This window comes from Nerophis ophidion, linkage group LG13 (genome assembly GCF_033978795.1).
Source record: "Nerophis ophidion isolate RoL-2023_Sa linkage group LG13, RoL_Noph_v1.0, whole genome shotgun sequence".
NCBI lineage: Eukaryota > Metazoa > Chordata > Actinopteri > Syngnathiformes > Syngnathidae > Nerophis > Nerophis ophidion.
Genome location: NC_084623.1, coordinates 60,512,712 through 60,540,274, shown reverse-complemented (window position 1 = coordinate 60,540,274; position 27,563 = coordinate 60,512,712). Strand labels below are relative to the sequence as shown.

The 27,563-nt window shown below is 41.6% G+C and overlaps 2 protein-coding genes and 1 pseudogene across 2 annotated transcripts in view; 2 read left to right on the top strand and 1 right to left on the bottom strand.

Annotated features, from left to right (window-relative positions):
- LOC133564825 (aldehyde dehydrogenase, dimeric NADP-preferring-like) overlaps positions 1-3,849 on the top strand; it is a 19,400-nt gene extending 15,551 nt beyond the window's left edge. The window contains exons 9-10 of the mRNA XM_061919329.1: positions 1,903-2,002; positions 3,103-3,849. Coding sequence (XP_061775313.1) covers positions 1,903-2,002; positions 3,103-3,416 — 414 coding nt within the window. The 3' untranslated portion in view covers positions 3,417-3,849. The remainder of the gene's footprint in view (positions 1-1,902; positions 2,003-3,102) is intronic.
- A 3,290-nt stretch (positions 3,850-7,139) lies between these two features.
- tpst1 (tyrosylprotein sulfotransferase 1) lies at positions 7,140-14,529 on the bottom strand. The gene is made up of 5 exons (XM_061919328.1): positions 14,285-14,529; positions 11,649-12,556; positions 10,092-10,290; positions 8,998-9,066; positions 7,140-7,859 (listed from the first exon to the last, which is right to left on the bottom strand). The coding sequence occupies exons 2-4, from the start codon at positions 12,446-12,448 to the stop codon at positions 9,031-9,033; spliced, it is 1,035 nt and encodes a 344-aa protein (XP_061775312.1). The 5' UTR covers positions 12,449-12,556; positions 14,285-14,529; the 3' UTR covers positions 7,140-7,859; positions 8,998-9,030.
- A 1,133-nt stretch (positions 14,530-15,662) lies between these two features.
- Positions 15,663-27,563, top strand: part of LOC133564822 (Fanconi anemia group J protein homolog) — a 54,926-nt pseudogene continuing 43,025 nt past the window's right edge.

Genomic DNA, 27,563 nt, shown 5'->3' with positions numbered 1-27,563 from the left:
TAGTAAACATGCTGGGGTGGTATATCATAAACATGCTGGGGTGGTATATCATAAACATGCTGGGGTGGTATATCATAAACATGCTGGGGTGGTATATCATAAACATGTTGGGGTGGTATATAGTAAACATGCTGGGGTGGTATATCATAAACATGCTGGGGTTGTATATCATAAACATGTTGGGGTGGTATATAGTAAACATGCTGGGGTGGTATATCATAAACATGCTGGGGTGGTATATCATAAACATGCTGGAGTGGTATATCATAAACATGCTGGGGTGGTATATCATAAACATGCTGGGGTGGTATATCATAAACATGCTGGGGTGGTATATCATAAACATGCTGGGGTGGTATATCATAAACATGTTGGGGTGGTATATAGTAAACATGCTGGGGTGGTATATCATAAACATGCTGGGATGGTATATCATAAACATGCTGGGGTGGTATATCATAAACATGCTGGAGTGGTATATCATAAACATGCTGGGGTGGTATATCATAAACATGCTGGGGTGGTATATCATAAACATGCTGGGGTGGTATATCAGAAACATGCTGGGGTGGTATATCATAAACATGCTGGGGTGGTATATCGTAAACATGCTGGGGCGGTATATCATAAACATGCTGGGGTGGTATATAGTAAACATGCTGGGGTGGTATACAGTAAACATGCTGGGGTGGTATATCATAAACATGTTGGGGTGGTATATAGTAAACATGTTGGGGTGGTATATAGTAAACATGCTGGGGTGGTATACAGTAAACATGCTGGGGTGGTATATCATAAACATGTTGGGGTGGTATACAGTAAACATGTTGGGGTGGTATATAGTAAACATGCTGGGGTGGTATATCATAAACATGTTGAGGTGGTATATAGTAAACATGTTGGGGTGGTATATAGTAAACATGCTGGTGTGGTACATCATAAACATCTTTTCTCTCAGGCACAGGTGAGATGTGTTAGCTGCACTGTTGTATGGTGATCTAGATGCCACAATTCACCGTGTAATGGTGTGGTCAATGTTATTGTCCTTCAGAGTCCATATGTATTTGCTGAGCTCTGTAGAGTTCTTGAGTTGGGGCCTACAGAATGATGCTGTGTGATTGTTCTAAGGGCTTTTAAAGGTGTTTTCGGAGTCCAAAGTAAGTCTCTGTGTTTGACTTGTCCTTGCGGGTGGTGACGCTGGCTCGGTAAACTACTGTTTTTTATTAAATAGTTTCCATTGAGTGGTGCAGTTGAGCCTTTGTCTGCAATTGCAGCTTTCTGTGGAGTTAGAGATTGCTTGTCTGCGAGTGCTCACAATCTTTTTGTTGTGTGACTCAATGCTGGGTTTGATATTCATCATGCATACATATGTACATACATAAATGCTGTGTTTGATATTCATCATGCATACATATGTACATACATAAATGCTGTGTTTGATATTCATCATGCATACATATGTACATACATAAATGCTGGGTTTGATATTCATCATGCATACATATGTACATACATAAACACATACATACATATGCACATACATACAGTATATACACCATCTACCAGACACAATTATATATGATTTCTGACAACTTCTGGTTTACTGAGGGTTGATTTCCTCATCCGGAAAGAAATTCAGTAACAAATATTCAACCAATAAACATTTAGGAAGAAGATATTATATAGTATAATATTCTTTTGGATGATTTAAGAAGAATAAACAACATTGTGTTGGATGATTTAAGAAGAAGATATAATATTGTGTTGGATGATTTAAGAAGAAGATATAATATTGTGTTGGATGATTTAAGAAGAAGATATAATATTGTGTTGGATGATTTAGGAAGAAGATATAATATTGTGTTGGATAATTTAAGAAGAAGATATAATATTGTGTTTCAGACCATCAAGAAGATGATTGAAGAGACAACAAGTGGAGGAGTGACAGTGAATGATGTCATGATGCACTACACACTCAACTCTCTGCCCTTTGGGGGTGTTGGTATGTACACTATGTACACTATGTACACATTACACACTACTCTATGTAGTGAAGGGAAGTCAATTATATTTATATAGCGCTTTTTCTCAAGTGAATTCTATTTAATTGTGAATTATATTTATATAGCGCTTTTTCTCAAGTGAATTATATTTATTTAATTGTGAATTATATTTATATAGCGCTTTTTCTCAAGTGAATTATATTTATTTGTGAATTATATTTATATAGCGCTTTTCTCAAGTGACTCAAAGCGCTTTACATAGTGACACCCAATATCAAAGTTACATTTAAAGCAGTGTGGGTGGCACTGGGAGCAGGTGGGTCAAGTGTCTTGCCCAAGGACACAACGGCAGTAACTAGGATGGCACAAGCGGGAATCGAACCTGCAACCCTCAAGTTGCTGGCACGGCCACTCTACCAACCAAGCTATGCCGCCCCACACTCAACTCTTTGCCCTTTGGGAGTGTTGCTGAGATGTAGACACTACACACCTATGTACACACTAATGTATGTACACACCATTGTACATGATTGATATATATTTGTGTTTTAGATGATTGATATGTAATATATATGTTGCAGATCATTGATATATAATATTTATGTTGTAGATCGATATATAATAATAGTGTTGTAGATGATTGCTATGTAATATTTGTGTTGTAGATGATTGCTATGTAATAATAGTGTTGTAGATGATTGCTATATAATAATAGTGTTGTAGATGATTGCTATGTAATATTTGTGTTGTAGATGATTGCTATGTAATAATAGTGTTGTAGATGATTGCTATATAATAATAGTGTTGTAGATGATTGCTATGTAATATTTGTGTTGTAGATGATTGCTATGTAATATTTGTGTTGTAGATGATTGCTATATAATAATAGTGTTGTAGATGATTGCTATGTAATATTTGTGTTGTAGATGATTGCTATGTAATATTTGTGTTGTAGATGATTGCTATATAATAATAGTGTTGTAGATGATTGCTATGTAATATTTGTGTTGTAGATGATTGCTATGTAATATTTGTGTTGTAGATGATTGCTATATAATAATAGTGTTGTAGATGATTGCTATGTAATATTTGTGTGTAGGTCAGAGCGGGATGGGCTCCTATCATGGCCGACACACCTTTGATCGACTGAGTCATCATCGAGCGTGTTTAGTGCGCTCGCTGGCCATGGAGAGCATCAACTTGTCTCGTTACCCACCTCAGGATAGCCAGCGAGCAAGCAGAGCTCGCTTGGCTCTCAAGTCGCCTTTGATCGACTTGTCCAAGAAAACGTACGTGTGGGCTGTGAGCGCCACCATCCTGGCTGTGGGACTGCTCGTCACTCTACTCGTCATCCTGCTCATTGCTGCTGGCCTCAACTGTACCTGTTGGTACTGGAGGGGCTTCTACAACTGACTCACTCACTACACACACACATACATACATACATACATACGTACATATGTACATACCTATGTACATATGTACATACGTACGAACATACGTACGTACGTACATACGTACATACGTACATACTTATGTACATACATACGCATGCACAGGAGTGAAGAAGACAGGTTACTTAGAGACTGTCAGTGGACATAATGCAGTCTCAAAGTGACACACATTACAACAATCATTGACTTTCACTATTTGTCTTTTTGCAGACAGACTCAGACCTTTTGTCTACATCATGTTCTTAAACTGAAGAAATAATACATAATAATAATGCAAGTGACTGTTTAAAAGGATTTATACTTTTATTTCTCATTATTGTTTAGCATTGTGCTGTCTTTGGAAGGTAAATAACTGTGTTGTTCTAAATGAATAAAGAAACCAAAAAATAAAATGGACTCATTTCTGTAAGCAAAAATGTAACTTCAATAAATACTGACCATCTTAAAATGAAAGTTTCCCTGTTGGGAAAACTGTGTCGGACGTTGCTTTGGTGTCCGTGTTGATGGGCTCATATTGCCCGTCCCATTTGAAGCTGACATATTCCCACAACGGGACATTTGGTTTTGTCCTCATATTTTTGCCTTTTAATTTTTGCGGAACGTCTCACTGGCGAGGCTTTCTGTTTGTCTTTCTGGTTCTTGTGAGTGGGGTCCCACTGAGTCGCTCTCCGCCCACAGGAATTACTGAAAAGAGGGCTCACTGTGTTCGGTTAATTCTGTTCAATGAAGGCACTCAGGTGTCCAGAGCGATGCACAGAGTGAGACCTCTTTCTCTTTCTGACTCTTTAAAGCGGGAGACGAAGAAACGTGAGGCTCAATACTTCTGATTGGCCAACATGTCTGTCACTCAAATGCCGGTGACGGCGGTAAAAAACCCCAGAAACCTCTGCCTGACTACAAGCAGGAAACACGATCATATTAGTACAGGTTGTTCTGAGAAAAGACTTTAAAACATCTCTCCTTGTGTACAAGTCTTCTCATGGTCTTCTGCAAAGTACATCTCTGACGTGTTAGAACCATATGAATCATCGCAGCTCTGAGAACCTCAGGGAGTGGTCTCCTGCTGACATGTTAGAAACCATAAGAACCATCTCAGCTCTGAGAACCTCAGGGAGTGGTCTCCTGCTGACATGTTAGAAACCATAAGAACCATCTCAGCTCTGAGAACCTCAAGGAGTGGTCTCCTGCTGACATGTTAGAACCATATAGACCATCTCAGCTCTGAGAACTTCAAGGAGTGGTCTCCTGCTGACATGTTGGAAACCATAAGAACCATCTCAGCTCTGAGAACCTCAAGGAGTGGTCTCCTGCTGACATGTTGGAACCATGTGAATCATCTCAGCTCTGAGAACCTCAGGGAGTGGTCTCCTGCTGACATGTTAGAAACCATAAGAACCATCTCAGCTCTGAGAACCTCAGGGAGTGGTCTCCTGCTGACATGTTAGAACCATATAAACCATCTCAGCTCTGAGAAGCTCAGGATGTGGTCTCCTGCTGACATGTTAGAACCATATAAACCATCTCAGCTCTGAGAACCTCAGGGAGTGGTCTCCTGCTGACATGTTAGAACCATATAAACCATCTCAGCTCTGAGAACCTCAGGGAGTGGTCTCCTGCTGACATGTTAGAACCCTATAAACCATCTCAGCTCTGAGAACTTCAGGGAGTGGTCTCCTGCTGACATGTTAGAACCATATGAACCATCTCAGCTCCAAGAACCTCAAGGAGTGGTCTCCTGCTGACATGTTAGAACCATATGAACCATCTCAGCTCCAAGAACCTCAAGGAGTGGTCTCCTGCTGACATGTTAGAACCATATAAACCATCTCAGCTCTGAGAACTTCAGGGAGTGGTTTCCTGTTGACAGGTTAGAACCATATGAACCATCTAGATCTTTCAGAACCTCAGGGTGTGGTCTCCTGCTGACATGTTTGAACCATATGAACCATCTAGATCTTTCAGAACCTCAGGGAGTGGTCTCCTGCTGACATGATAGAACCATATGAACCATCTAGATCTTTCAGAACCTTAGGGAGTGGTCTCCTGCTGACATGATAGAACCATATGAACCATCTAAATCTTTCAGAACCTCAGGGAGTGGTCTCCTGCTGACATGATAGAACCATATGAACCATCTAAATCTTTCAGAACCTCAGGGAGTGGTCTCCTGCTGACATGATAGAACCTTATGAACCATCTAGATCTTTCAGAACCTCAGGGAGTGGTCTCCTGCTGACATGATAGAACCTTATGAACCATCTAGATCTTTCAGAACCTCAGGGAGTGGTCTCCTGCTGACATGATAGAACCTTATGAACCATCTCCAGCTCTGAGTGGTGAATGTTTCTCACTTCCAGTCGTTTCCACAAACCAGGCTAATGACAGAGGAGCAGGAGGAGTGGTCCAGTACATTTCCTCTTGGATGTAAACCATGTAAATAAAACAACAATATTTGGTCATTTTTACAGGATGTATCAAAGAAATCATTTGATATGATTTACCTTCGTTTCACTCGTCCTTTATTTCACATTTCTCCTTAAACGACGATGTTTTCGAGTCCCCGGGAGCAGTGACCTTCCAAGTCTGCAGGATTGGTCCGCTGACCACAGCCTGGACAAGAATTTAAGTGCTTCTCCTTGATCTGAGGTTTGACAATCTGACGCTGTCTCCAGGACTCCTAGGAAGATCTTCCAAGGAGGCTGAGACTGTGATCCTCGTTGTTTGGACACACTCTGGTCCTCCTTCTTAAAGGGGGATCATGACCAAGTCTGTCAATCAGAGGTTGTGTTCCAGATGGAAGGTTGCAAAGACGTGTCAACCAAGAGAGCCAGGAAACATCCAGAGCCTCGAGGGACTCATAGGGACGGCGTGGCGCAGTGGGAGAGTGGCCGTGCACAACCCGAGGGTCCCTGGTTCAATTCCCACCTAGTACCAACTTCGTCACGTCCGTTGTGTCCTGAGCAAGACACTTCACCCTTGCTCCTGATGGGTCCTGGTTGGCGCCTTGCATGGCAGCTCCCTCCATCAGTGTGTGAATGTGTGTGTGAATGTGGAAGTAGTGTCAAAGCGCTTTGAGTAACTTGAAGGTAGAAAAGCGCTATACAAGTACAACCCATTTATCATTTAATCTCACATCCCCTTCCCAAGGTTTCAACTTTTTAACATCATTTGCATCTTGGACCAGATGTGGGTTCAGATCAGGGGATGTCGTTGTGGTTTGTGATTGGGGACTAAACAGATAAACTTTTCATTGATTGAGTCTAATCGAATCAAATATTTGTAATACCCACTAATCTCCATTGATTCAATTAAATCTCATCTAAATATTGAATAAAATATTTGAAATACCCACTAATCTCCATTGATTCAATTAAATCTCATCTAAATATTGAATAAAATATTTGTAATACCCACTAATCTCCATTGATTCAATTAAATCTCATCTAAATATTTGAATTATATATACAGTATGTCTCCGCTTTACAGAAGAATCTTCTCTTTGTCGTCTGGTAGTTCTTCTTCAGTTCTTGTCCTCAAAAACATGGTCCTCTGACTCAGACTAAAATGTGAAACTTGATATGAAACAAGCAAGCTGTTTATAGTGCAATCCTATTTTATTTCAGGCTAAATTGACATTTGTATTGATTATGTGTGATGTAACAAACTGAAACTACAGGAAACCTTCAGTCTTTAGAAGCACCGACTTTAATCCCATCGCTTCCTGTCCTTCATGTTTACATTTTGTCAAGCATTGCTTCTTTACGCAGGATTCATGTTCCCAGCAGTTTGTAAGTGAACAACAACACGTTCAACACTTTTTACCTTTTGGTTTATTGGCAAAATGTAAATCAGAGTCAATAAAAGACAATCTAGTCATGAATGTGTGCCAGCATGAGAAGATGTCCATTCAAACATAGCAGATGTTACATAAATCACAGTACTGTAATGCGTTTTATGATGGAATACCCAGTACTACATATTGTGACATATATCACAGTACTGTAATGCGTTTTATGATGGAATACCCAATACTACATATTGTAACATATATCACAGTACTGCAACATGTTTTATGATAGAATACCAATACTACACATTGTAAACGTTTCATGCAGGTCAATAAAGTGTGCTTTCATTCCAAAGTCAACATGTTCCCATTGTTAAAAAACATATGTGTATTCTGAAAAATAAACAATATTTGTATTACCACCATCGCTAGTACAGTGACTATGAAAGGATGACTCATTTATGCTCTGGTTCTAATTGGTAGAATTATAGAGTATTGATTATGACTCCCTCCCGTAGAGCAGACGTTATATTGAAGAACACGAGTGAGTTCATGTTGAATCAAACCCAGATTGAAGAATATTTCATAAGAAGATGACCAGGATATGGTTCTTTCCTGAAGCAAAGGAGTGAAAACACTTAGTCATGTTGCTGTTCAAGACTAGTACCTGTTCATATTGTTGTTCAAGACTAGTACCTGTTCATATTGTTGTTCAAGACTAGTACCTGTTCATATTGTTGTTCAAGACTAGTACTTGCTCATATTGTTGTTCAAGACTAGTACCTGTTCATATTGTTGTTCAAGACTAGTACCTGTTCATATTGTTGTTCAAGACTAGTACTTGCTCATATTGTTGTTCAAGACTAGTACCTGCTCAAATCGTTGTTCGAGACTAGTAACTGGTCACTGTTGTTAAAATTAGTAACTGGTCATTGTTGTTCAAAACTAGTAACAGGTCATGGTTGTACAATAATAGTAACTGTCATGGTTGTTAAAGACTAGTAACTGGTCATGGTTGTTAAAGACAAGTAATTGGTCATTGTTGTTCAAGACTAGTAACAGGTCATGGTTGTTAAAGACTAGTAACTGGTCATGGTTGTTAAAGACAAGTAATTGGTCATTGTTGTTCAAGACTAGTAACAGGTCATGGTTGTTAAAGACTAGTAACTGGTCATGGTTGTTAAAGACAAGTAATTGGTCATTGTTGTTCAAGACTAGTAACAGGTCATGGTTGTTAAAGACTAGTAACTGGTCATGGTTGTTAAAGACTAGTAACTGGTCATGGTTGTTAAAGACAAGTAATTGGTCATTGTTGTTCAAGACTAGTAACAGGTCATGGTTGTTAAAGACTAGTAACTGGTCATGGTTGTTAAAGACAAGTAATTGGTCATTGTTGTTCAAGACTAGTAACAGGTCATGGTTGTTAAAGACTAGTAACTGGTCATGGTTGTACAAGACTAGTAACTGGTCATTGTTGTTCGAGAGTCCTAACTGGTCACGCTTGTACAAAACTAGAAACTGGTCACGGTTGTTCAAGACTAGTAACTGGTCATGCTTGTTCAAGACTGGTAACTTGTCATTGTGGTTTCAAGATTAGTAAGTGGGCATTGTTTCAAATAAGTAACTGGTCATGGTTGTTCAAGACTAGTAATTGGTCACGGTTGTACAAGACTAGTAACTGGTCATGGTTGTACAAGGCTAGTAACTGGTCATGGTTGTTCAAGACTAGTAACTGGTCATTGTTGTTCCATACCTGTACATTGAAAAGATGTAAATCTTGCCGGTCTTAGCTGGGATGGACATTTTCTGCAGACCGCTGGATCTACATGGGCAAACGAAAAGACTAACTTTAGTCCAGTTAGCTCAGATGGTGCATTTTGCCCTCATTTTAAAAGCACTAGCATATTTCTTGCAGTCAAAACAGAAATCTTGTTATTGGAGAAATAGCACAGGAGTAGACTCGGACAGGTGCAGCAGTAGTAGTCTCTCCTTGGTCATGCTATGTAACTGGTCATGATTGTTCAAGAATGGCAACTAGTCATGGTTGTTCAACTCTAGTAACTAGTCATGGTTGTTCAAGACTAGCAACTAGTCATGGCTGTTCAAGACTAGTACATGGTCATGGTTGGTCAAGACTAGCAACTAGTCATGGCTGTTCAAGACCAGCAACTACTAGTGATGGTTGTCCGAGACTAGCAACTGGTCATGGCTGTTCAACAGTAGTGATGTTTGTTTTAAAACTAGTACCTGGTCATTGTTGTTCAAGACTACAAAAACAGTCATTGTTGTTCAAGACTAGTAGTAACTGGTGATATTTGTTTAAGACTAGTACCTGGCCATTGTTGTCAAAGACTAGTAGTAACAAGTGATGGTCGTTTAAGACCTGAACCTGGTCATTATTGTTCAAGGCTAGTAGTAACGGGACAGGCGGTAGAGAACGGATGGGTGGATGGTAGTAAATAGTGATGTTTGTTTAAGACTAGTACCTTGTTATTGTTGTTCAAGACTAGTGGTAACTAATAATGTTTGTTTAAGACTAATACCTGGCCATTGTTGTTCAAAACTAGTAGTAACAGAACAAGCGGTAGAGAACGGATGGGTGGATGGTAGTAAATAGTGATGTTTGTTTAAGACTAGTACCTGGCCATTGTTGTTCAAGACTAGTGGTAACTAATAATGTTTAAGACTAATACCTGGCCATTTTTGTTCAAGACTAGAAACCAGTCATTATTGTGCAAGACTAGTAGTAACTATAGTGATGTTTGTTTGAGACTAGTAGCTAGTCATTGTTGAAAGTTGAATAATTATGAAGACATTCATGCTGCAACAGCAAACGTTTGTACAGACCTTCCTGGTGTTGTCCAGAACTTCGGGGTCGGGGCTGCCATAGTGGGGGGGGTTGGCTTGGGGGTCATAGCCCAATCTGGACAACATGGGAGCAATGGTGGCCATGTCCTTCACCACATCAGCTGGGATCTTGCCCACCCATTTGGACAAAGCCTCCATGTTGACGGGTTTAACCACCTGATCTGTGGACCTCTCCACCCTGCAAGAAGGTGAAGCTCTTATGAAACACCTTCAATTGTTCCTCACAGCAGATGTTTCCATGGTGACCAATGACACCAGATATTGACCGTCACCCAAGTAGGAAAGGAGGGGGGAAATCTTTGACCATCCCATTAGAAACATCATTAGGCATGAGTATACTCAGTGTGTATACTGAGTACAGTGAGTATACTCAGCAAGTATAGTGAGTATACTCTGCGTGTAGTGAGTATACTGTATGAGTATTGTGAGTATACTGTGTGAGTATACTCAGTGAGTACAGTGAGAATATTCTGTGAATATGGTGAGTATACTGCATGAGTATTGAGTATACTGTGTGAGTATGGTGAGTATACTCAGTGAGTACATTCAATGAGTATGATGAGAATACTGCGTGTTTATAGTGAGTAAAGTGAGTATACTCAGCACGAATGGTGAGTATGCTCAGTGAGCATACCCGATGAGTATAGCGAACATGTTCCGTGAATATGGTGAGTATAGTAACTTAGTAAAGCAAATATACTCCGCGAAGATGTGAGCATACTCAGTGAGTATAGTGAGTATACTTAGTGTGTATACTCCGCGAGTATGGTGAGTATATTTCTTGAGTACAATGTGTACACTCTGTAAGTATAATGAGTATACTCAATGAGTATAGTGAGTATACTCAAAGAGTATACCCAGTGAGTATACTCAGTGAGTATGACAAGTATACTCAGCGAGTATAGTGAGGGCCAGCGGTAAGATAGAAAAGAAAAGTGTGATTGGTGGATGGATGGAATGATGGCTGTATGGATGGAATGATGGATGGATGGATGGATGGAATGATGGATGGATGGATGGATGGAATGATGGATGGATGGAGTTATGTATGGATGGAATGATGGATGGATGGATGGATGGAATGATGGATGGATGGATGGATGGATGGATGGAATGATGGATGGATGGATGGATGGATGGAATGATGGATGGCTGGATGAAATGATGGATGGATGGAATGATGGATGCATGGATGGAATGATGGATGGATGGATAGATGGAATGAATGGTGGATGGATGGAATGATGGATGGATGGATGAATGATGGATGCATGGATGGATAGATGGAATGAATGGCGGATGGACTGATGGATGGATGGAATGATGGATGCATAGATGGAATGATGCATGGATGGATAGATGGAATGAATGGTGGATGGATGGAATGATGGATAGATGGATGGATGCATAGATGGATGGAATGACGTAGGGATGGAATGATGGGTGGAATGATGCATGGATGGAATGATGGATGGAATGATGGATGGATGGACAAAGAGTATGCCAACACAAAGCTGTGTTGAGGGTGTGACTGACTTGGAGAGTGAAACTCCTCCTGCCTTGCCGATGAGCTCCTCGTGGTGGAGCACGGCGTCACTCCAAGGAATGTGGAGGAAGGTTAGAAGTGTTGTCATCCAGGTTCCCGGGTGGAGAACCAGTTGTTCGTACCTGACGGGCAGACACCTGTCAGGTAGCTCCAGGCACTGAGTGTACATGCTCTCCACAGCACGGTTCCACTTGGTCAGGCAGTCCCGGAAGCTTCCGAGATCAAACCCGGCGATGGTCACCTTGCGGGAAATCATCGAGTGCACTGAAGCGCGGCCATCGCGGATCATCAGCACAAACTTGGCGCGGGGGAAGATCTTGGCCAGGTAGGACAGAGACTTGAGGGCGAAGGGGTCCTTGTTACACAGGAAGTTGGCGGGCTCGCCATGTTTGACGATGACTTCCAGCAGGAAGGCCTGCATGGCGGCGTCCAGCACCTCGTCCGTCACGCCGGCCTCGTCCAGACGCATCTTCTCCTTTCCTGAGCGGCTCCACATCTGCTTCATGGCCAGAAGACGTGGGATGACACGAGTCTCCTCACCACAACGCACCTCTGGGTGGGCGTCCAGCATGGCTCTCATCAGCGTGGTGCCACTGCGGGGGAATCCCCCGATGAAGATGAGCGGCATGTCTTTGTTGTAGGCACTCACATTGTGGGCCCTGGACCCGCCCCCTGACTCCTCCCCCTGCTGTTGGTGGCACTCCATGGCGTGGTGGCCCAGGTAGAAGACCGTGACTGAACTCATGAGCAGACATACCAGCAGGAAGTTGTGTTTCACCTTTCCTAGCATGCTGGCTACCACTCAGAGTGACTGACGGGGAAGCAGAAGGTAGAAATTCTCTCCTGAGCCATCTCTGTGGTCACCAGACATGGACTTCCTGCTCCATGGCGCCTGGCTCTGAGGACCAGACACAAGTCAGATTATTGTTGTGTTGGATCACATCTGACTAGTCCAAGATGGAGACATGGAGCTCCTTCTCATAGTCTATTAGTTTTCTTTCACTTTTAAGATGTTAGCTTTCCTCTGTTTTTATTTTGGCGATCTGGTCTGGGACGTCATTTCCTGTTTGTGGCATTTTCTGCTAATACTGGCTCATGTTTGATGGTGTAACATCATGGTGTGACTGCAACGCAAGTATAGCACAGTTATTCATGTTAAAGTGTGTTAAATGCAACAATGTTCCTGCAAGACCTTATCCTTCGCCCTTCCAATGGCCACCACATACTTCTGCTTACACCGTAGTCACCCTGTCCTACCACCAGAGGAATGCATTGATTTACGTGGACCCCGACTTCAACAAATTGAAAAACTTATTGGGGTGTTACCATTTAGTGGTCAATTGTACGGAATATGTACTGTACTGTGCAATCTACTAATAAAAGTTTCAATCAATCAATCAAAAGAGGGCAACATAGACCAGCTCTAAACCAACACTGCTTCTTCTCCATTCATTTCTAATGGACTGTTTTATTAGTGTATGCACATTTCTTTTATAACATGTATCATCACAACCATGTATATATAACATTAGACACATCATGTTATATTATTACATAGATCTGTGTGTAGGTGTAAATATGTGTGTGTGTACATGTAAATGTGTAAGTGCATGTGTGTACGTGAATTTGTGTACGTGTATATATGTGTGTGTGTGTGTGTACGTGTATATCCGTGTGTGTGTGTACGTGCATATACGTGTGTGTGTGTACGTGTATATACGTGTGTGTGTACGTGTACATGGATATATGTGTGTGTACGTGTTTGCGTGTGTATAAGTGTGTGTGCGTGTATACATATGTGTGTGTGTTTCTTCCATAAGTGTGTGTTTGACATGTGAAACATTTTAAAGTTAAACTTCTTGCATCATTTTTAGAACATTTAGTACACAAGATGACATCTTCCACATGCACGACATCATCCTCACAAATTTACTCACTCACTTATATCTTTATTTATTTATCTAGCCTTGACTTTCTTTTGTGAAAAGTGACTGATCTACCTAGCTATTGATATGAATACATGAATACATGCTCTCCCTTGATATTGATATAATTACATGAATGCATGTTCTGCCTTGATATGAATACATGAATACATGCTTTGCCTAGAGATGAATACATGAATACATGCTCTGCCTAGATATGAATACATGAATACATGTTCTGCCTGGATATGAATACATGAATACATGTTCTGCCTAGATATGAATACATGTTCTGCCTAGATATGAATACATGTTCTGCCTGGATATGAATACATGAATACATGTTCTGCCTAGATATGAATACATGTTCTGCCTAGATATGAATACATGAATACATGTTCTGCCTAGATATGAATACATGAATACATGTTCTGCCTGGATATGAATACATTGTGATGATGCTCACATCTTTGTTGGACTCTAATTGTGTTTTTTATTCCTCCCGTTTGTGCAAGAGTAATGTTGATGTTTGGACAAACGTCTCCTTCATCTTTAACCTCCACGAGTTGACACCTTAGCAATACAAATGTTTATTGGGCGGACTACATAGAAGTAGAATATAGAAGAGCTTATGAGCACAAATGAAAGATGTTTAGGCAAAAAGCTTCATTAGAAGGAGGTGAAAAGAAAAGAAAACATACCTTTGATTGTTGCACTAAACTTGTTTTGCTGTCTGCTGGCGCAACACTTTAACTAACAAACAAGAAGACTAATAAGTAAATAAGAAAACAAATAAGTAAAGAAGAAGACGAATAAGTAAAGAAGAAGACAAATAAGTAAATAAGAAGATAAATAACTAAATGATTCTTTTCTCCATCTTCGAGTCGACTTCTTCTTCTTCTTCTTGTCTTCCTCTACTTCCGCCTCCTCCTCCTCTTCTTCGTCTTTGCAATTGATGTAAACTTTTAGCCCCATCTAGCGGTCTGGGCAGGGGTAGTAAGAATATGTGGGAAACATACATCCATCCATCCATTTCCTACCGCTTATTCCGTTTTGGGGTCGCGGGGGGCGCTGGCACCTATCTCAGCTACAATCGGGCGGAAGGCGGGGTACACCCTGGACAAGTCGCCACCTCATCGCAGGGCTGTGGGAAACATACATCTAGAAAGGATTATGATCATTGTAAATAGAATAATCCACATTTGTAGAGTCGTGTTACAAACCTAGATGAGTAAATACTAGGCTAAAACCGCTGCTTGTATTGTTAGCGTTGGAATTGGGGGTTCAATCACCCAAAAAATATTCCTGGGCGCGGCCACCACTGCCGCTCACTGCTCCCCTCACCTCCCAGGGGGTGATGGGTCAAATGCAGAAGATAATCCCGCCACATCTACTCATCGGTGCTTTAATTTGAACTTGATTATATTTTTTGCTGCCATTTCCCCTACTTTTGATGGCAATATTGCGGACTAGGAGAACATCCATTCCACTTGACATCTGCAACTCTACATTTCAACACAACTAGCCCAATATCCACATTCGTGTTTCTTTTTTCTATCTCTCTGATCCTTTAAAATGAAACAACACTAATAGATTTGTTGTGTTCATAATACATGAATGATATCAAAGAGTTGATGAAATAAGAATTCTCATTATTTTTTTACTCAATCCATAGTAAGTAATATGATTGAAAAATGTCATTGTTTTTCAGGACGAACGGAAATGAAAATATATTTTTTAAATTGCATGAAAGAACAACATGAGTATTTGAGTTGTGTTATGTACTTGCATAATGTATATATTGCTTTACATAATATACTTTTTCCACATGTAATAAATACATAATGTACGTATACAGTTTAATATCCAAATCACACCTCAACAATAAAATGTATTTATTCAAAACAACCTTTCAAAAAGGACTTGCCCAGAATGCTCGACAAAAGGCAAAACTATCCAAAAAGAAGTAAAGAATATGAGATGAGAATATTATTGGGAAGACAGTGCTGCCAGAAGCCTGCAGCTGCACCATTGGGGCCGACTGCAGTACACCTCACCACCAAAGACGGCGCTCACGTAGCGCTGATGTAGATGTCCAGAGAAGAAGAAGAAGAAGAAGAAAATGAAAGTGGCGCTGATTGTGTTTTTCAACACAAGTTTTCTCTGCAGGCCGCCTTGTTTTTCTTCTCCGACTGTCGACCTCAGTGCGAGCTTCCTTGGCCGCCCACCTTCGTGAGAAATAACACGCGGGACAATCTTCACAAGATGACGTCAGTAGACTACACTATTGGAGGAGTGAAGGTTCAATTCCCCTGCAAGGCTTATCCTTCCCAGCTGGCCATGATGAACTCTGTATGTAACTTTTATTATTATTATTATCACACTAACTATTCTTATCCTTCCCAGCTGGCCATGATGAACTCTGTATGCAACTTTTATTATTATTATTATTATCACACTAACTATTCTTATCCTTCCCAGCTGGCCATGATGAACTCTGTATGTAACTTTTATTATTATTATTATTATCACACTAACTATTCTTATCCTTCCCAGCTGGCCATGATGAACTCTGTATGTAACTTTTATTATTATTATTATCACACTAACTATTCTTATCCTTCCCAGCTGGCCATGATGAACTCTGTATGCAACTTTTATTATTATTATTATTATCACACTAACTATTCTTATCCTTCCCAGCTGGCCATGATGAACTCTGTATGTAACTTTTATTATTATTATTATTATCACACTAACTATTCTTATCCTTCCCAGCTGGCCATGATGAACTCTGTATGTAACTTTTATTATTATTATTATTATCACACTAACTATTCTTATCCTTCCCAGCTGGCCATGATGAACTCTGTATGTAACTTTTATTATTATTATTATCACACTAACTATTCTTATCCTTCCCAGCTGGCCATGATGAACTCTGTATGCAACTTTTATTATTATTATTATTATCACACTAACTATTCTTATCCTTCCCAGCTGGCCATGATGAACTCTGTATGCAACTTTTATTATTATTATTATTATTATTATCACACTAACTATTCTTATCCTTCCCAGCTGGCCATGATGAACTCTGTATGCAACTTTTATTATTATTATTATTATTATTATCACACTAACTATTCTTATCCTTCCCAGCTGGCCATGATGAACTCTGTATGCAACTTTTATTATTATTATTATTATTATTATCACACTAACTATTCTTATCCTTCCCAGCTGGCCATGATGAACTCTGTATGCAACTTTTATTATTATTATTATTCTTGAGGGTGCATGGGAGTTTGCCCAACCAGTCTACATGTGCTTTGTGGACTTGGAGAAGGCATTCGACCGTGTCCCTCGGGAAGTCCTGTGGGGAGTGCTCAGAGAGTATGGGGTATCGGAATGTCTTATTGTGGCGGTCCGCTCCCTGTATGATCAGTGTCAGAACATAGTCCACTCCCTGTATGATCAGTGTCAGAACATAGTCCACTCCCTGTATGATCAGTGTCAGAACATAGTCCACTCCCTGTATGATCAGTGTCAGAACATAGTCCACTCCCTGTATGATCAGTGTCAGAACATAGTCCGCTCCCTGTATGATCAGTGTCAGAACATAGTCCACTCCCTGTATGATCAGTGTCAGAACATAGTCCGCTCCCTGTATGATCAGTGTCAGAACATAGTCCGCTCCCTGTATGATCAGTGTCAGAACATAGTCCACTCCCTGTATGATCAGTGTCAGAACATAGTCCGCTCCCTGTATGATCAGTGTCAGAACATAGTCCACTCCCTGTATGATCAGTGTCAGAACATAGTCCACTCCCTGTATGATCAGTGTCAGAACATAGTCCACTCCCTGTATGATCAGTGTCAGAACATAGTCCTCTCCCTGTATGATCAGTGTCAGAACATAGTCCTCTCCCTGTATGATCAGTGTCAGAACATAGTCCACTCCCTGTATGATCAGTGTCAGAACATAGTCCACTCCCTGTATGATCAGTGTCAGAACTTGGTCCGCATTGCTTGCAGTAAGTCGGACACGTTTCCAGTGAGGGTTGGACTCCACCAAGGCTGTCCTTTGTCACCCATTCTGTTCATAACTTTTATGGACAGAATTTCTAGGCGCAGTCAAGGCGTTGAGGGGTTCCGGTTTGGTGACCGCAGGATTAGGTCTCTGCTTTTTGCAGATGATGTGGTCCTGATGGCTTCATCTGGCCGGGATCTTCAGCTCTCACTGGATCGGTTCGCAGCCGAGTGTGAAGCGACCGGAATGAGAATCAGCACCTCCAAGTCCGAGACCATGGTTCTCGCCCGGAAAAGGGTGGAATGCCATCTCCGGGTTGGGGAGGAGACCCTGCCCCAAGTGGAGGAGTTCAAGTACCTAGGAGTCTTGTTCACGAGTGGGGGAAGAGTGGATCGTGAGATCGACAGGCGGATCGGTGCGGCGTCTTCAGTAATGCGGACGTTTTACCGGTCCGTTGTGGTGAAGAAGGAGCTGAGCCGGAAGGCAAAGCTCTCAATTTACCGGTCGATCTACGTTCCCATCCTCACCTATGGTCATGAGCTTTGGGTCATGACCGAAAGGATAAGATCACGGGTACAAGCGGCCCAAATGAGTTTCCTCCGCTGGGTGGCGGGTCTCTCCCTTAGAGATAGGGTGAGAAGCTCTGCCATCCGGGAGGAACTCAACGTAAAGCCGCTGCTCCTCCACATGGAGAGGAGCCAGATGAGGTGGTTCGGGCATCTGGTCAGGATGCCACCCGAACGCCTCCCTAGGGAGGTGTTTAGGGCACGTCCAGCTTGTAGGAGGCCACGGGGAAGACCCAGGACACGTTGGAAAGACTATGTCTCCCGGCTGGCCTGGGAACGCCTCGGGATCCCCCGGGAAGAGCTAGACGAAGTGGCTGGAGATAGGGAAGTCTGGGCTTCCCTGCTTAGGCTGTTGCCCCCGCGACCCGACCTCGGATAAGCGGAAGATGATGGATGGATGGATTATTATCACTAACTATTCTTATCCTTCCCAGCTGGCCATGATGAACTCTGTATGCAACTTTTATTATTATTATTATCACTAACTATTGTTATTATAAGGGGTGTAACGGTACACAAAAATTCCAGTTCGGTACGTCCCTCGGTTTAGAGGTCATGGTTTGGTTCATTTTCGGTACAGTAAGAAAACGACAAAATACAAATATTTTCGTTATTTATTTACCAATTTTATAACCAATGAGATAACATAGATATACACACAGGGTCCCTTGCCAGGGTTTATGTGGTCAACATGTATAAAATAAAAACTAAATAAAATAAGGCTCAGAATGGTTTCTTAACAAAACCTTTCTCTATATAATGTGCATATTTTTGATTGCTACTGCCAAGGTATGTATCCTCTTAGTTCCAAGTCAGCGCGCAGCCAAAGTCTTCCCAAACGGGAGATGTTGACGAGGCAGGAGGGTCTTCCAGCTCTGGCTTTTACATGTTGTCCCAGCCCGGTCGCTGCTAGTCTGCCCTTTGTTGTGCCTCGCTCTGCATTCTTTACACAACCTGCGGTGCGCTACCTAATATGTCCGTGTGGAAACTCGTCCGGTTCACCTCCGAACCGAACCGAAATCCCCGTACCGAAACAGTTTAATACAAATACACGTACCGTTACACCCCTACGTATTATTACACTAACTATTGTTATTATTACATTCTCTCACTAACTATTCAACTGTGCATGTAAAACTATTCATATATGTCTTTAATTGAGTATTAATAATATCTCATTTGGATTGAACAGGATTATTTCATATTTCTTCACCGTTTTTAAGTCCGTGCGTAAAAATGGACCTTTTTGAAATGCAACTATTAGTGGCCACGGTTCATTCATGTGTTGGCCTGGGACTCTTTCTCAAAATGCAAGTAAAGCAAATGCAACTAAAAGCTGCACACGGTGACTTCCTGTTCACCTCAAAGTAAGCTTCAGAATAAAAGTATGGCAGTATTAAACCTGCACACGGTGACTTCCTGTTCACCTCAAAGTAAGCTTCAGAATAAAAGTATGGCAGTATTAAACCTGCACACGGTGACTTCCTGTTCACCTCAAAGTAAGCTTCAGAATAAAAGTATGGCAGTATTAACCTGGATTCGAGAATATATTTGTGAACACATGAACACTTTTTTGTTATTGTAATCAGGACATGCAAGCAAATGTAAATCAAATATGCACAAATGAAGACAGTTCCGGTCAGTCAAGTTCCAGTCAGTCAGTCAGTCTGAGGACTTTCATGAATTGAAGATGAGTTTGTGTCACACCTGCAGATCATAAGGGGTTTGAACAACAGCCAGCACTGTTTACTGGAGAGTCCCACAGGAAGTGGCAAGAGTTTGGCTCTGCTGTGTTCGGCACTGGCATGGCAGCGAGCGCAGCTTGGTAAGTACCAGTACCAGTTGTTGTCCATGTCTTGGTAAGTACCAGTACCAGTTGTTGTCCATGTCTTGGTAAGTACCAGTACCAGTTGTTGTCCATGTCTTGGTAAGTACCAGTACCAAACTTGTTGTCCATGTCTTGGTAAGTACCAGTACCAGTTGTTGTCCATGTCTTGGTAAGTACCAGTACCAGTTGTTGACCATGTCTTGGTAAGTACCAGTACCAGTTGTTGACCATGTCTTGGTAAGTACCAGTACCAGTTGTTGTCCATGTCTTGGTAAGTACCAGTACCAAACTTGTTGACCATGTCTTGGTAAGTACCAGTACCAGTTGTTGTCCATGTCTTGGTAAGTACCAGTACCAGTTGTTGTCCATGTCTTGGTAAGTACCAGTACCAGTTGTTGTCCATGTCTTGGTAAGTACCAGTACCAGTTGTTGACCATGTCTTGGTAAGTACCAGTACCAGTTGTTGACCATGTCTTGGTAAGTACCAGTACCAGTTGTTGACCATGTCTTGGTAAGTACCAGTACCAGTTGTTGACCATGTCTTGGTAAGTACCAGTACCAGTTGTTGTCCATGTCTTGGTAAGTACCAGTACCAGTTGTTGTCCATGTCTTGGTAAGTACCAGTTGTTGTCCATGTCTTGGTAAGTACCAGTACCAGTTGTTGTCCATGTCTTGGTAAGTACCAGTACCAGTTGTTGACCATGTCTTGGTAAGTACCAGTACCAGTTGTTGACCATGTCTTGGTAAGTACCAGTACCAGTTGTTGTCCATGTCTTGGTAAGTACCAGTACCAGTTGTTGTCCATGTCTTGGTAAGTACCAGTACCAGTTGTTGTCCATGTCTTGGTAAGTACCAGTACCAGTTGTTGACCATGTCTTGGTAAGTACCAGTACCAGTTGTCGTCCATGTCTCGGTAAGTACCAGTACCAGTTGTTGTCCATGTCTTGGTAAGTACCAGTACCAGTTGTTGTCCATGTCTTGGTAAGTACCAGTACCAGTTGTTGTCCATGTCTTGGTAAGTACCACTACCAGTTGTTGTCCATGTCTTGGTAAGTACCAGTACCAGTTGTTGTCCATGTCTTGGTAAGTACCAGTACCAGTTGTTGTCCATGTCTTGGTAAGTACCAGTACCAGTTGTTGTCCATGTCTTGGTAAGTACCAGTACCAGTTGTTGTCCATGTCTTGGTAAGTACCAGTACCAGTTGTTGTCCATGTCTTGGTAAGTACCAGTACCAGTTGTTATCCATGTCTTGGTAAGTACCAGTACCAGTTGTTGTCCATGTCTTGGTAAGTACCAGTACCAGTTGTTGACCATGTCTTGGTAAGTACCAGTACCAGTTGTTGTTCATGTCTTGGTAAGTACCAGTACCAGTTGTTGACCATGTCTTGGTAAGTACCAGTACCAGTTGTTGTCCATGTCTTGGTAAGTACCAGTTGTTGTCCATGTCTTGGTAAGTACCAGTACCAGTTGTTGTCCATGTCTTGGTAAGTACCAGTACCAGTTGTTGTCCATGTCTTGGTAAGTACCAGTACCAGTTGTTATCCATGTCTTGGTAAGTACCAGTACCAGTTGTTGTCCATGTCTTGGTAAGTACCAGTACCAGTTGTTGACCATGTCTTGGTAAGTACCAGTACCAGTTGTTGTTCATGTCTTGGTAAGTACCAGTACCAGTTGTTGTCCATGTCTTGGTAAGTACCAGTACCAGTTGTTGTCCATGTCTTGGTAAGTACCAGTACCAGTTGTTGTCCATGTCTTGGTAAGTACCAGTACCAGTTGTTGACCATGTCTTGGTAAGTACCAGTACCAGTTGTTGACCATGTCTTGGTAAGTACCAGTACCAGTTGTTGACCATGTCTTGGTAAGTACCAGTACCAGTTGTTGACCATGTCTTGGTAAGTACCAGTACCAGTTGTTGTCCATGTCTTGGTAAGTACCAGTACCAAACTTGTTGTCCATGTCTTGGTAAGTACCTGTACCAGTTGTTGACCATGTCTTGGTAAGTACCAGTACCGAACTTGTTGTCCATGTCTTGGTAAGTACCAGTACCAGTTGTTGTCCATGTCTTGGTAAGTACCAGTACCAGTTGTTGACCATGTCTTGGTAAGTACCAGTACCAGTTGTTGTCCATGTCTTGGTAAGTACCAGTACCAGTTGTTGTCCATGTCTTGGTAAGTACCAGTACCAGTTGTTATCCATGTCTTGGTAAGTACCAGTACCAGTTGTTGTCCATGTCTTGGTAAGTACCAGTACCAGTTGTTGACCATGTCTTGGTAAGTACCAGTACCAGTTGTTGTTCATGTCTTGGTAAGTACCAGTACCAGTTGTTGTCCATGTCTTGGTAAGTACCAGTACCAGTTGTTGTCCATGTCTTGGTAAGTACCAGTACCAGTTGTTGTCCATGTCTTGGTAAGTACCAGTACCAGTTGTTGACCATGTCTTGGTAAGTACCAGTACCAGTTGTTGACCATGTCTTGGTAAGTACCAGTACCAGTTGTTGACCATGTCTTGGTAAGTACCAGTACCAGTTGTTGACCATGTCTTGGTAAGTACCAGTACCAGTTGTTGTCCATGTCTTGGTAAGTACCAGTACCAAACTTGTTGTCCATGTCTTGGTAAGTACCTGTACCAGTTGTTGACCATGTCTTGGTAAGTACCAGTACCGAACTTGTTGTCCATGTCTTGGTAAGTACCAGTACCAGTTGTTGTCCATGTCTTGGTAAGTACCAGTACCAGTTGTTGACCATGTCTTGGTAAGTACCAGTACCAGTTGTTGTCCATGTCTTGGTAAGTACCAGTACCAGTTGTTGTCCATGTCTTGGTAAGTACCAGTACCAGTTGTTATCCATGTCTTGGTAAGTACCAGTACCAGTTGTTGTCCATGTCTTGGTAAGTACCAGTACCAGTTGTTGACCATGTCTTGGTAAGTACCAGTACCAGTTGTTGTTCATGTCTTGGTAAGTACCAGTACCAGTTGTTGTCCATGTCTTGGTAAGTACCAGTACCAAACTTGTTGTCCATGTCTTGGTAAGTACCTGTACCAGTTGTTGACCATGTCTTGGTAAGTACCAGTACCGAACTTGTTGTCCATGTCTTGGTAAGTACCAGTACCAGTTGTTGTCCATGTCTTGGTAAGTACCAGTACCGAACTTGTTGTCCATGTCTTGGTAAGTACCAGTACCAGTTGTTGACCATGTCTTGGTAAGTACCAGTACCGAACTTGTTGTCCATGTCTTGGTAAGTACCAGTACCAGTTGTTGTCCATGTCTTGGTAAGTACCAGTACCAGTTGTTGACCATGTCTTGGTAAGTACCAGTACCAGTTGTTGTCCATGTCTTGGTAAGTACCAGTACCAGTTGTTGTCCATGTCTTGGTAAGTACCAGTACCAGTTGTTGTCCATGTCTTGGTAAGTACCAGTACCAGTTGTTGTCCATGTCTTGGTAAGTACCAGTACCAGTTGTTGTCCATGTCTTGGTAAGTACCAGTACCATTTGTTGTCCATGTCTTGGTAAGTACCAGTACCAGTTGTTGACCATGTCTTGGTAAGTACCAGTACCGAACTTGTTGTCCTGTGACTGTTCCAAAACAAACATCTTCATCTTCTCCCAGTTGGAAAAACCAGGTCAGGTTGTCTTTTTTTCCTGGCTGGTCCATGTTGATGGGCTCATATTGCCCGTCCCTTTTGAGGGTAAATTATTAGCACAACTGGACATTTGGCTTAGTGATCTCATTTTGTTTATTGCTCATCTTTGTTACTTAGCAGAACTTCTCAGTGGCAAGTATGGAGGCCATGATGTTGTGTGTGTGCGTGTGTAAGCTCCGCCCACCCGGACAAAGATTGTGAAGGAGTGACAAGAGGGCTCACTGTGTTCAGTAATTGTACTGTTCAAGAAAAGTGTAGAGAGTGAGCCCTCTTCTTCCTGTTTGGAGACAAAACAAACAGACATAACTATTGATCAAAGTATTGTAACTTCATTGTCTTGTATTGATTGATTTATTGATTATCAGCCCAGGCTGATGTAATATTTACATGATGATATTTACATTATAATTACATGATGATATGTACATGATGATATTTACATTATAATTACATGATGATATGTACATGATGATATTTACATTATAATTACATGATGATATTTACATTATAATTACATGATGATATTTACATTATAATTACATGATGATATGTACATGATGATTATTTACATTATAATTCCATGATGATATTTGCATGATGTTTCACCTGCAGATAAAACGCGAGGAGGAGGAAAAGGAGGAAGTGAAGAAGATTGTAGTAAAAGATGCAGCGATGACAAGCGGTCCAAGATGATGGAGACGTGTGACTGTGTCTGCCATTGCAAAGTCCCAGCTTCCTCGAATGCAACATCTGATGTTATTGATCTGATGGAGTCTCCTTGCAAAGACACCAGTCTGCCTGCACCCTCAGCAGCTGGTAAACACCTTCAAACTAACATGTCTATTGATGAACACATGACTTAACATGTCTATTGATGAACACATGACTTAACACATCTATTGATGAACACATGACTTAACACATCTATTGATGAACACATGACTTAACACATCTATTGATGAACACATGACTTAACACGTCTATTGATGAACACATGACTTAACACGTCTATTGATGAACACATGACTTAACACATCTATTGATGAACACATGACTTAACACGTCTATTGATGAACACATGACTTAACACGTCTATTGATGAACACATGACTTAACACATCTATTGATGAACACATGACTTAACACGTCTATTGATGAACACATGACTTATTACTGACTAACTGCACTTTTCAATTGAGATGAATGCTGATTAATGACAATTATTACATGCTTTCATAACTCAAATGAACTTAAAATAGAACCTCATTTTTGAACAATATTGCAAGTAATTAAGTACACAGTCACTCATCTTTGCAATATTGTGTCATTGATCAGCTAGTTATTGATCCCATCACTGACGTGTTATTGATCCCATCACTGACGTGTTATTGATCCCATCACTGACGTGTTATTGATCCCATCACTGACGTGTTATTGATCCCATCACTGACGTGTTATTGATCCCATCACTGACGTGTTATTGATCCCATCACTGACGTGTTATTGATCTCATCACTGACGTGTCATTGATCCCATCACTGACGTGTTATTGATCCCATCACTGACGTGTCATTGATCCCATCACTGACGTGTTATTGATCCCATCACTGACGTGTTATTGATCCCATCACTGACGTGTTATTGATCTCATCACTGACGTGTCATTGATCCCATCACTGACGTGTCATTGATCCCATCACTGACGTGTTATTGATCCCATCACTGACGTGTTATTGATCCCATCACTGACGTGTTATTGATCCCATCACTGACGTGTTATTGATCCCATCACTGACGTGTTATTGATCTCATCACTGACGTGTCATTGATCCCATCACTGACGTGTCATTGATCCCATCACTGACGTGTTATTGATCCCATCACTGACGTGTCATTGATCCCATCACTGACGTCTTATTGATCCCATCACTGACGTGTTATTGATCCCATCACTGACGTGTTATTGATCCCATCACTGACGTGTTATTGATCCCATCACTGACGTGTTATTGATCCCATCACTGACGTGTTATTGATCCCATCACTGACGTGTTATTGATCCCATCACTGACGTGTCATTGATCCCATCACTGACGTGTCATTGATCCCATCACTGACGTGTCATTGATCCCATCACTGACGTGTTATTGATCCCATCACTGACGTGTTATTGATCCCATCACTGACGTGTTATTGATCTCATCACTGACGTGTCATTGATCCCATCACTGACGTGTTATTGATCCCATCACTGACGTGTCATTGATCCCATCACTGACGTGTTATTGATCCCATCACTGACGTGTTATTGATCCCATCACTGACGTGTTATTGATCTCATCACTGACGTGTCATTGATCCCATCACTGACGTGTCATTGATCCCATCACTGACGTGTTATTGATCCCATCACTGACGTGTTATTGATCCCATCACTGACGTGTTATTGATCCCATCACTGACGTGTTATTGATCCCATCACTGACGTGTTATTGATCTCATCACTGACGTGTCATTGATCCCATCACTGACGTGTCATTGATCCCATCACTGACGTGTTATTGATCCCATCACTGACGTGTCATTGATCCCATCACTGACGTCTTATTGATCCCATCACTGACGTGTTATTGATCCCATCACTGACGTGTTATTGATCCCATCACTGACGTGTTATTGATCCCATCACTGACGTGTTATTGATCCCATCACTGACGTGTTATTGATCCCATCACTGACGTGTTATTGATCCCATCACTGACGTGTCATTGATCCCATCACTGACGTGTTATTGATCTCATCACTGACGTGTCATTGATCCCATCACTGACGTGTCATTGATCTCATCACTGACGTGTCATTGATCCCATCACTGACGTGTTATTGATCCCATCACTGACGTGTTATTGATCCCATCACTGACGTGTTATTGATCTCATCACTGACGTGTCATTGATCCCATCACTGACGTGTTATTGATCCCATCACTGACGTGTTATTGATCCCATCACTGACGTGTTATTGATCTCATCACTGACGTGTCATTGATCCCATCACTGACGTGTCATTGATCTCATCACTGACGTGTCATTGATCCCATCACTGACGTGTTATTGATCCCATCACTGACGTGTTATTGATCCCATCACTGACGTGTTATTGATCCCATCACTGACGTGTCATTGATCCCATCACTGACGTGTTATTGATCCCATCACTGACGTGTTATTGATCTCATCACTGACGTGTCATTGATCCCATCACTGACGTGTCATTGATCCCATCACTGACGTGTTATTGATCCCATCACTGACGTGTCATTGATCCCATCACTGACGTCTTATTGATCCCATCACTGACGTGTTATTGATCCCATCACTGACGTGTTATTGATCCCATCACTGACGTGTTATTGATCCCATCACTGACGTGTTATTGATCCCATCACTGACGTGTCATTGATCCCATCACTGACGTGTTATTGATCTCATCACTGACGTGTCATTGATCCCATCACTGACGTGTCATTGATCTCATCACTGACGTGTCATTGATCCCATCACTGACGTGTTATTGATCCCATCACTGACGTGTTATTGATCCCATCACTGACGTGTTATTGATCCCATCACTGACGTGTTATTGATCTCATCACTGACGTGTCATTGATCCCATCACTGACGTGTCATTGATCCCATCACTGACGTGTTATTGATCCCATCACTGACGTGTTATTGATCCCATCACTGACGTGTTATTGATCCCATCACTGACGTGTTATTGATCCCATCACTGACGTGTTATTGATCTCATCACTGACGTGTCATTGATCCCATCACTGACGTGTCATTGATCCCATCACTGACGTGTTATTGATCCCATCACTGACGTGTCATTGATCCCATCACTGA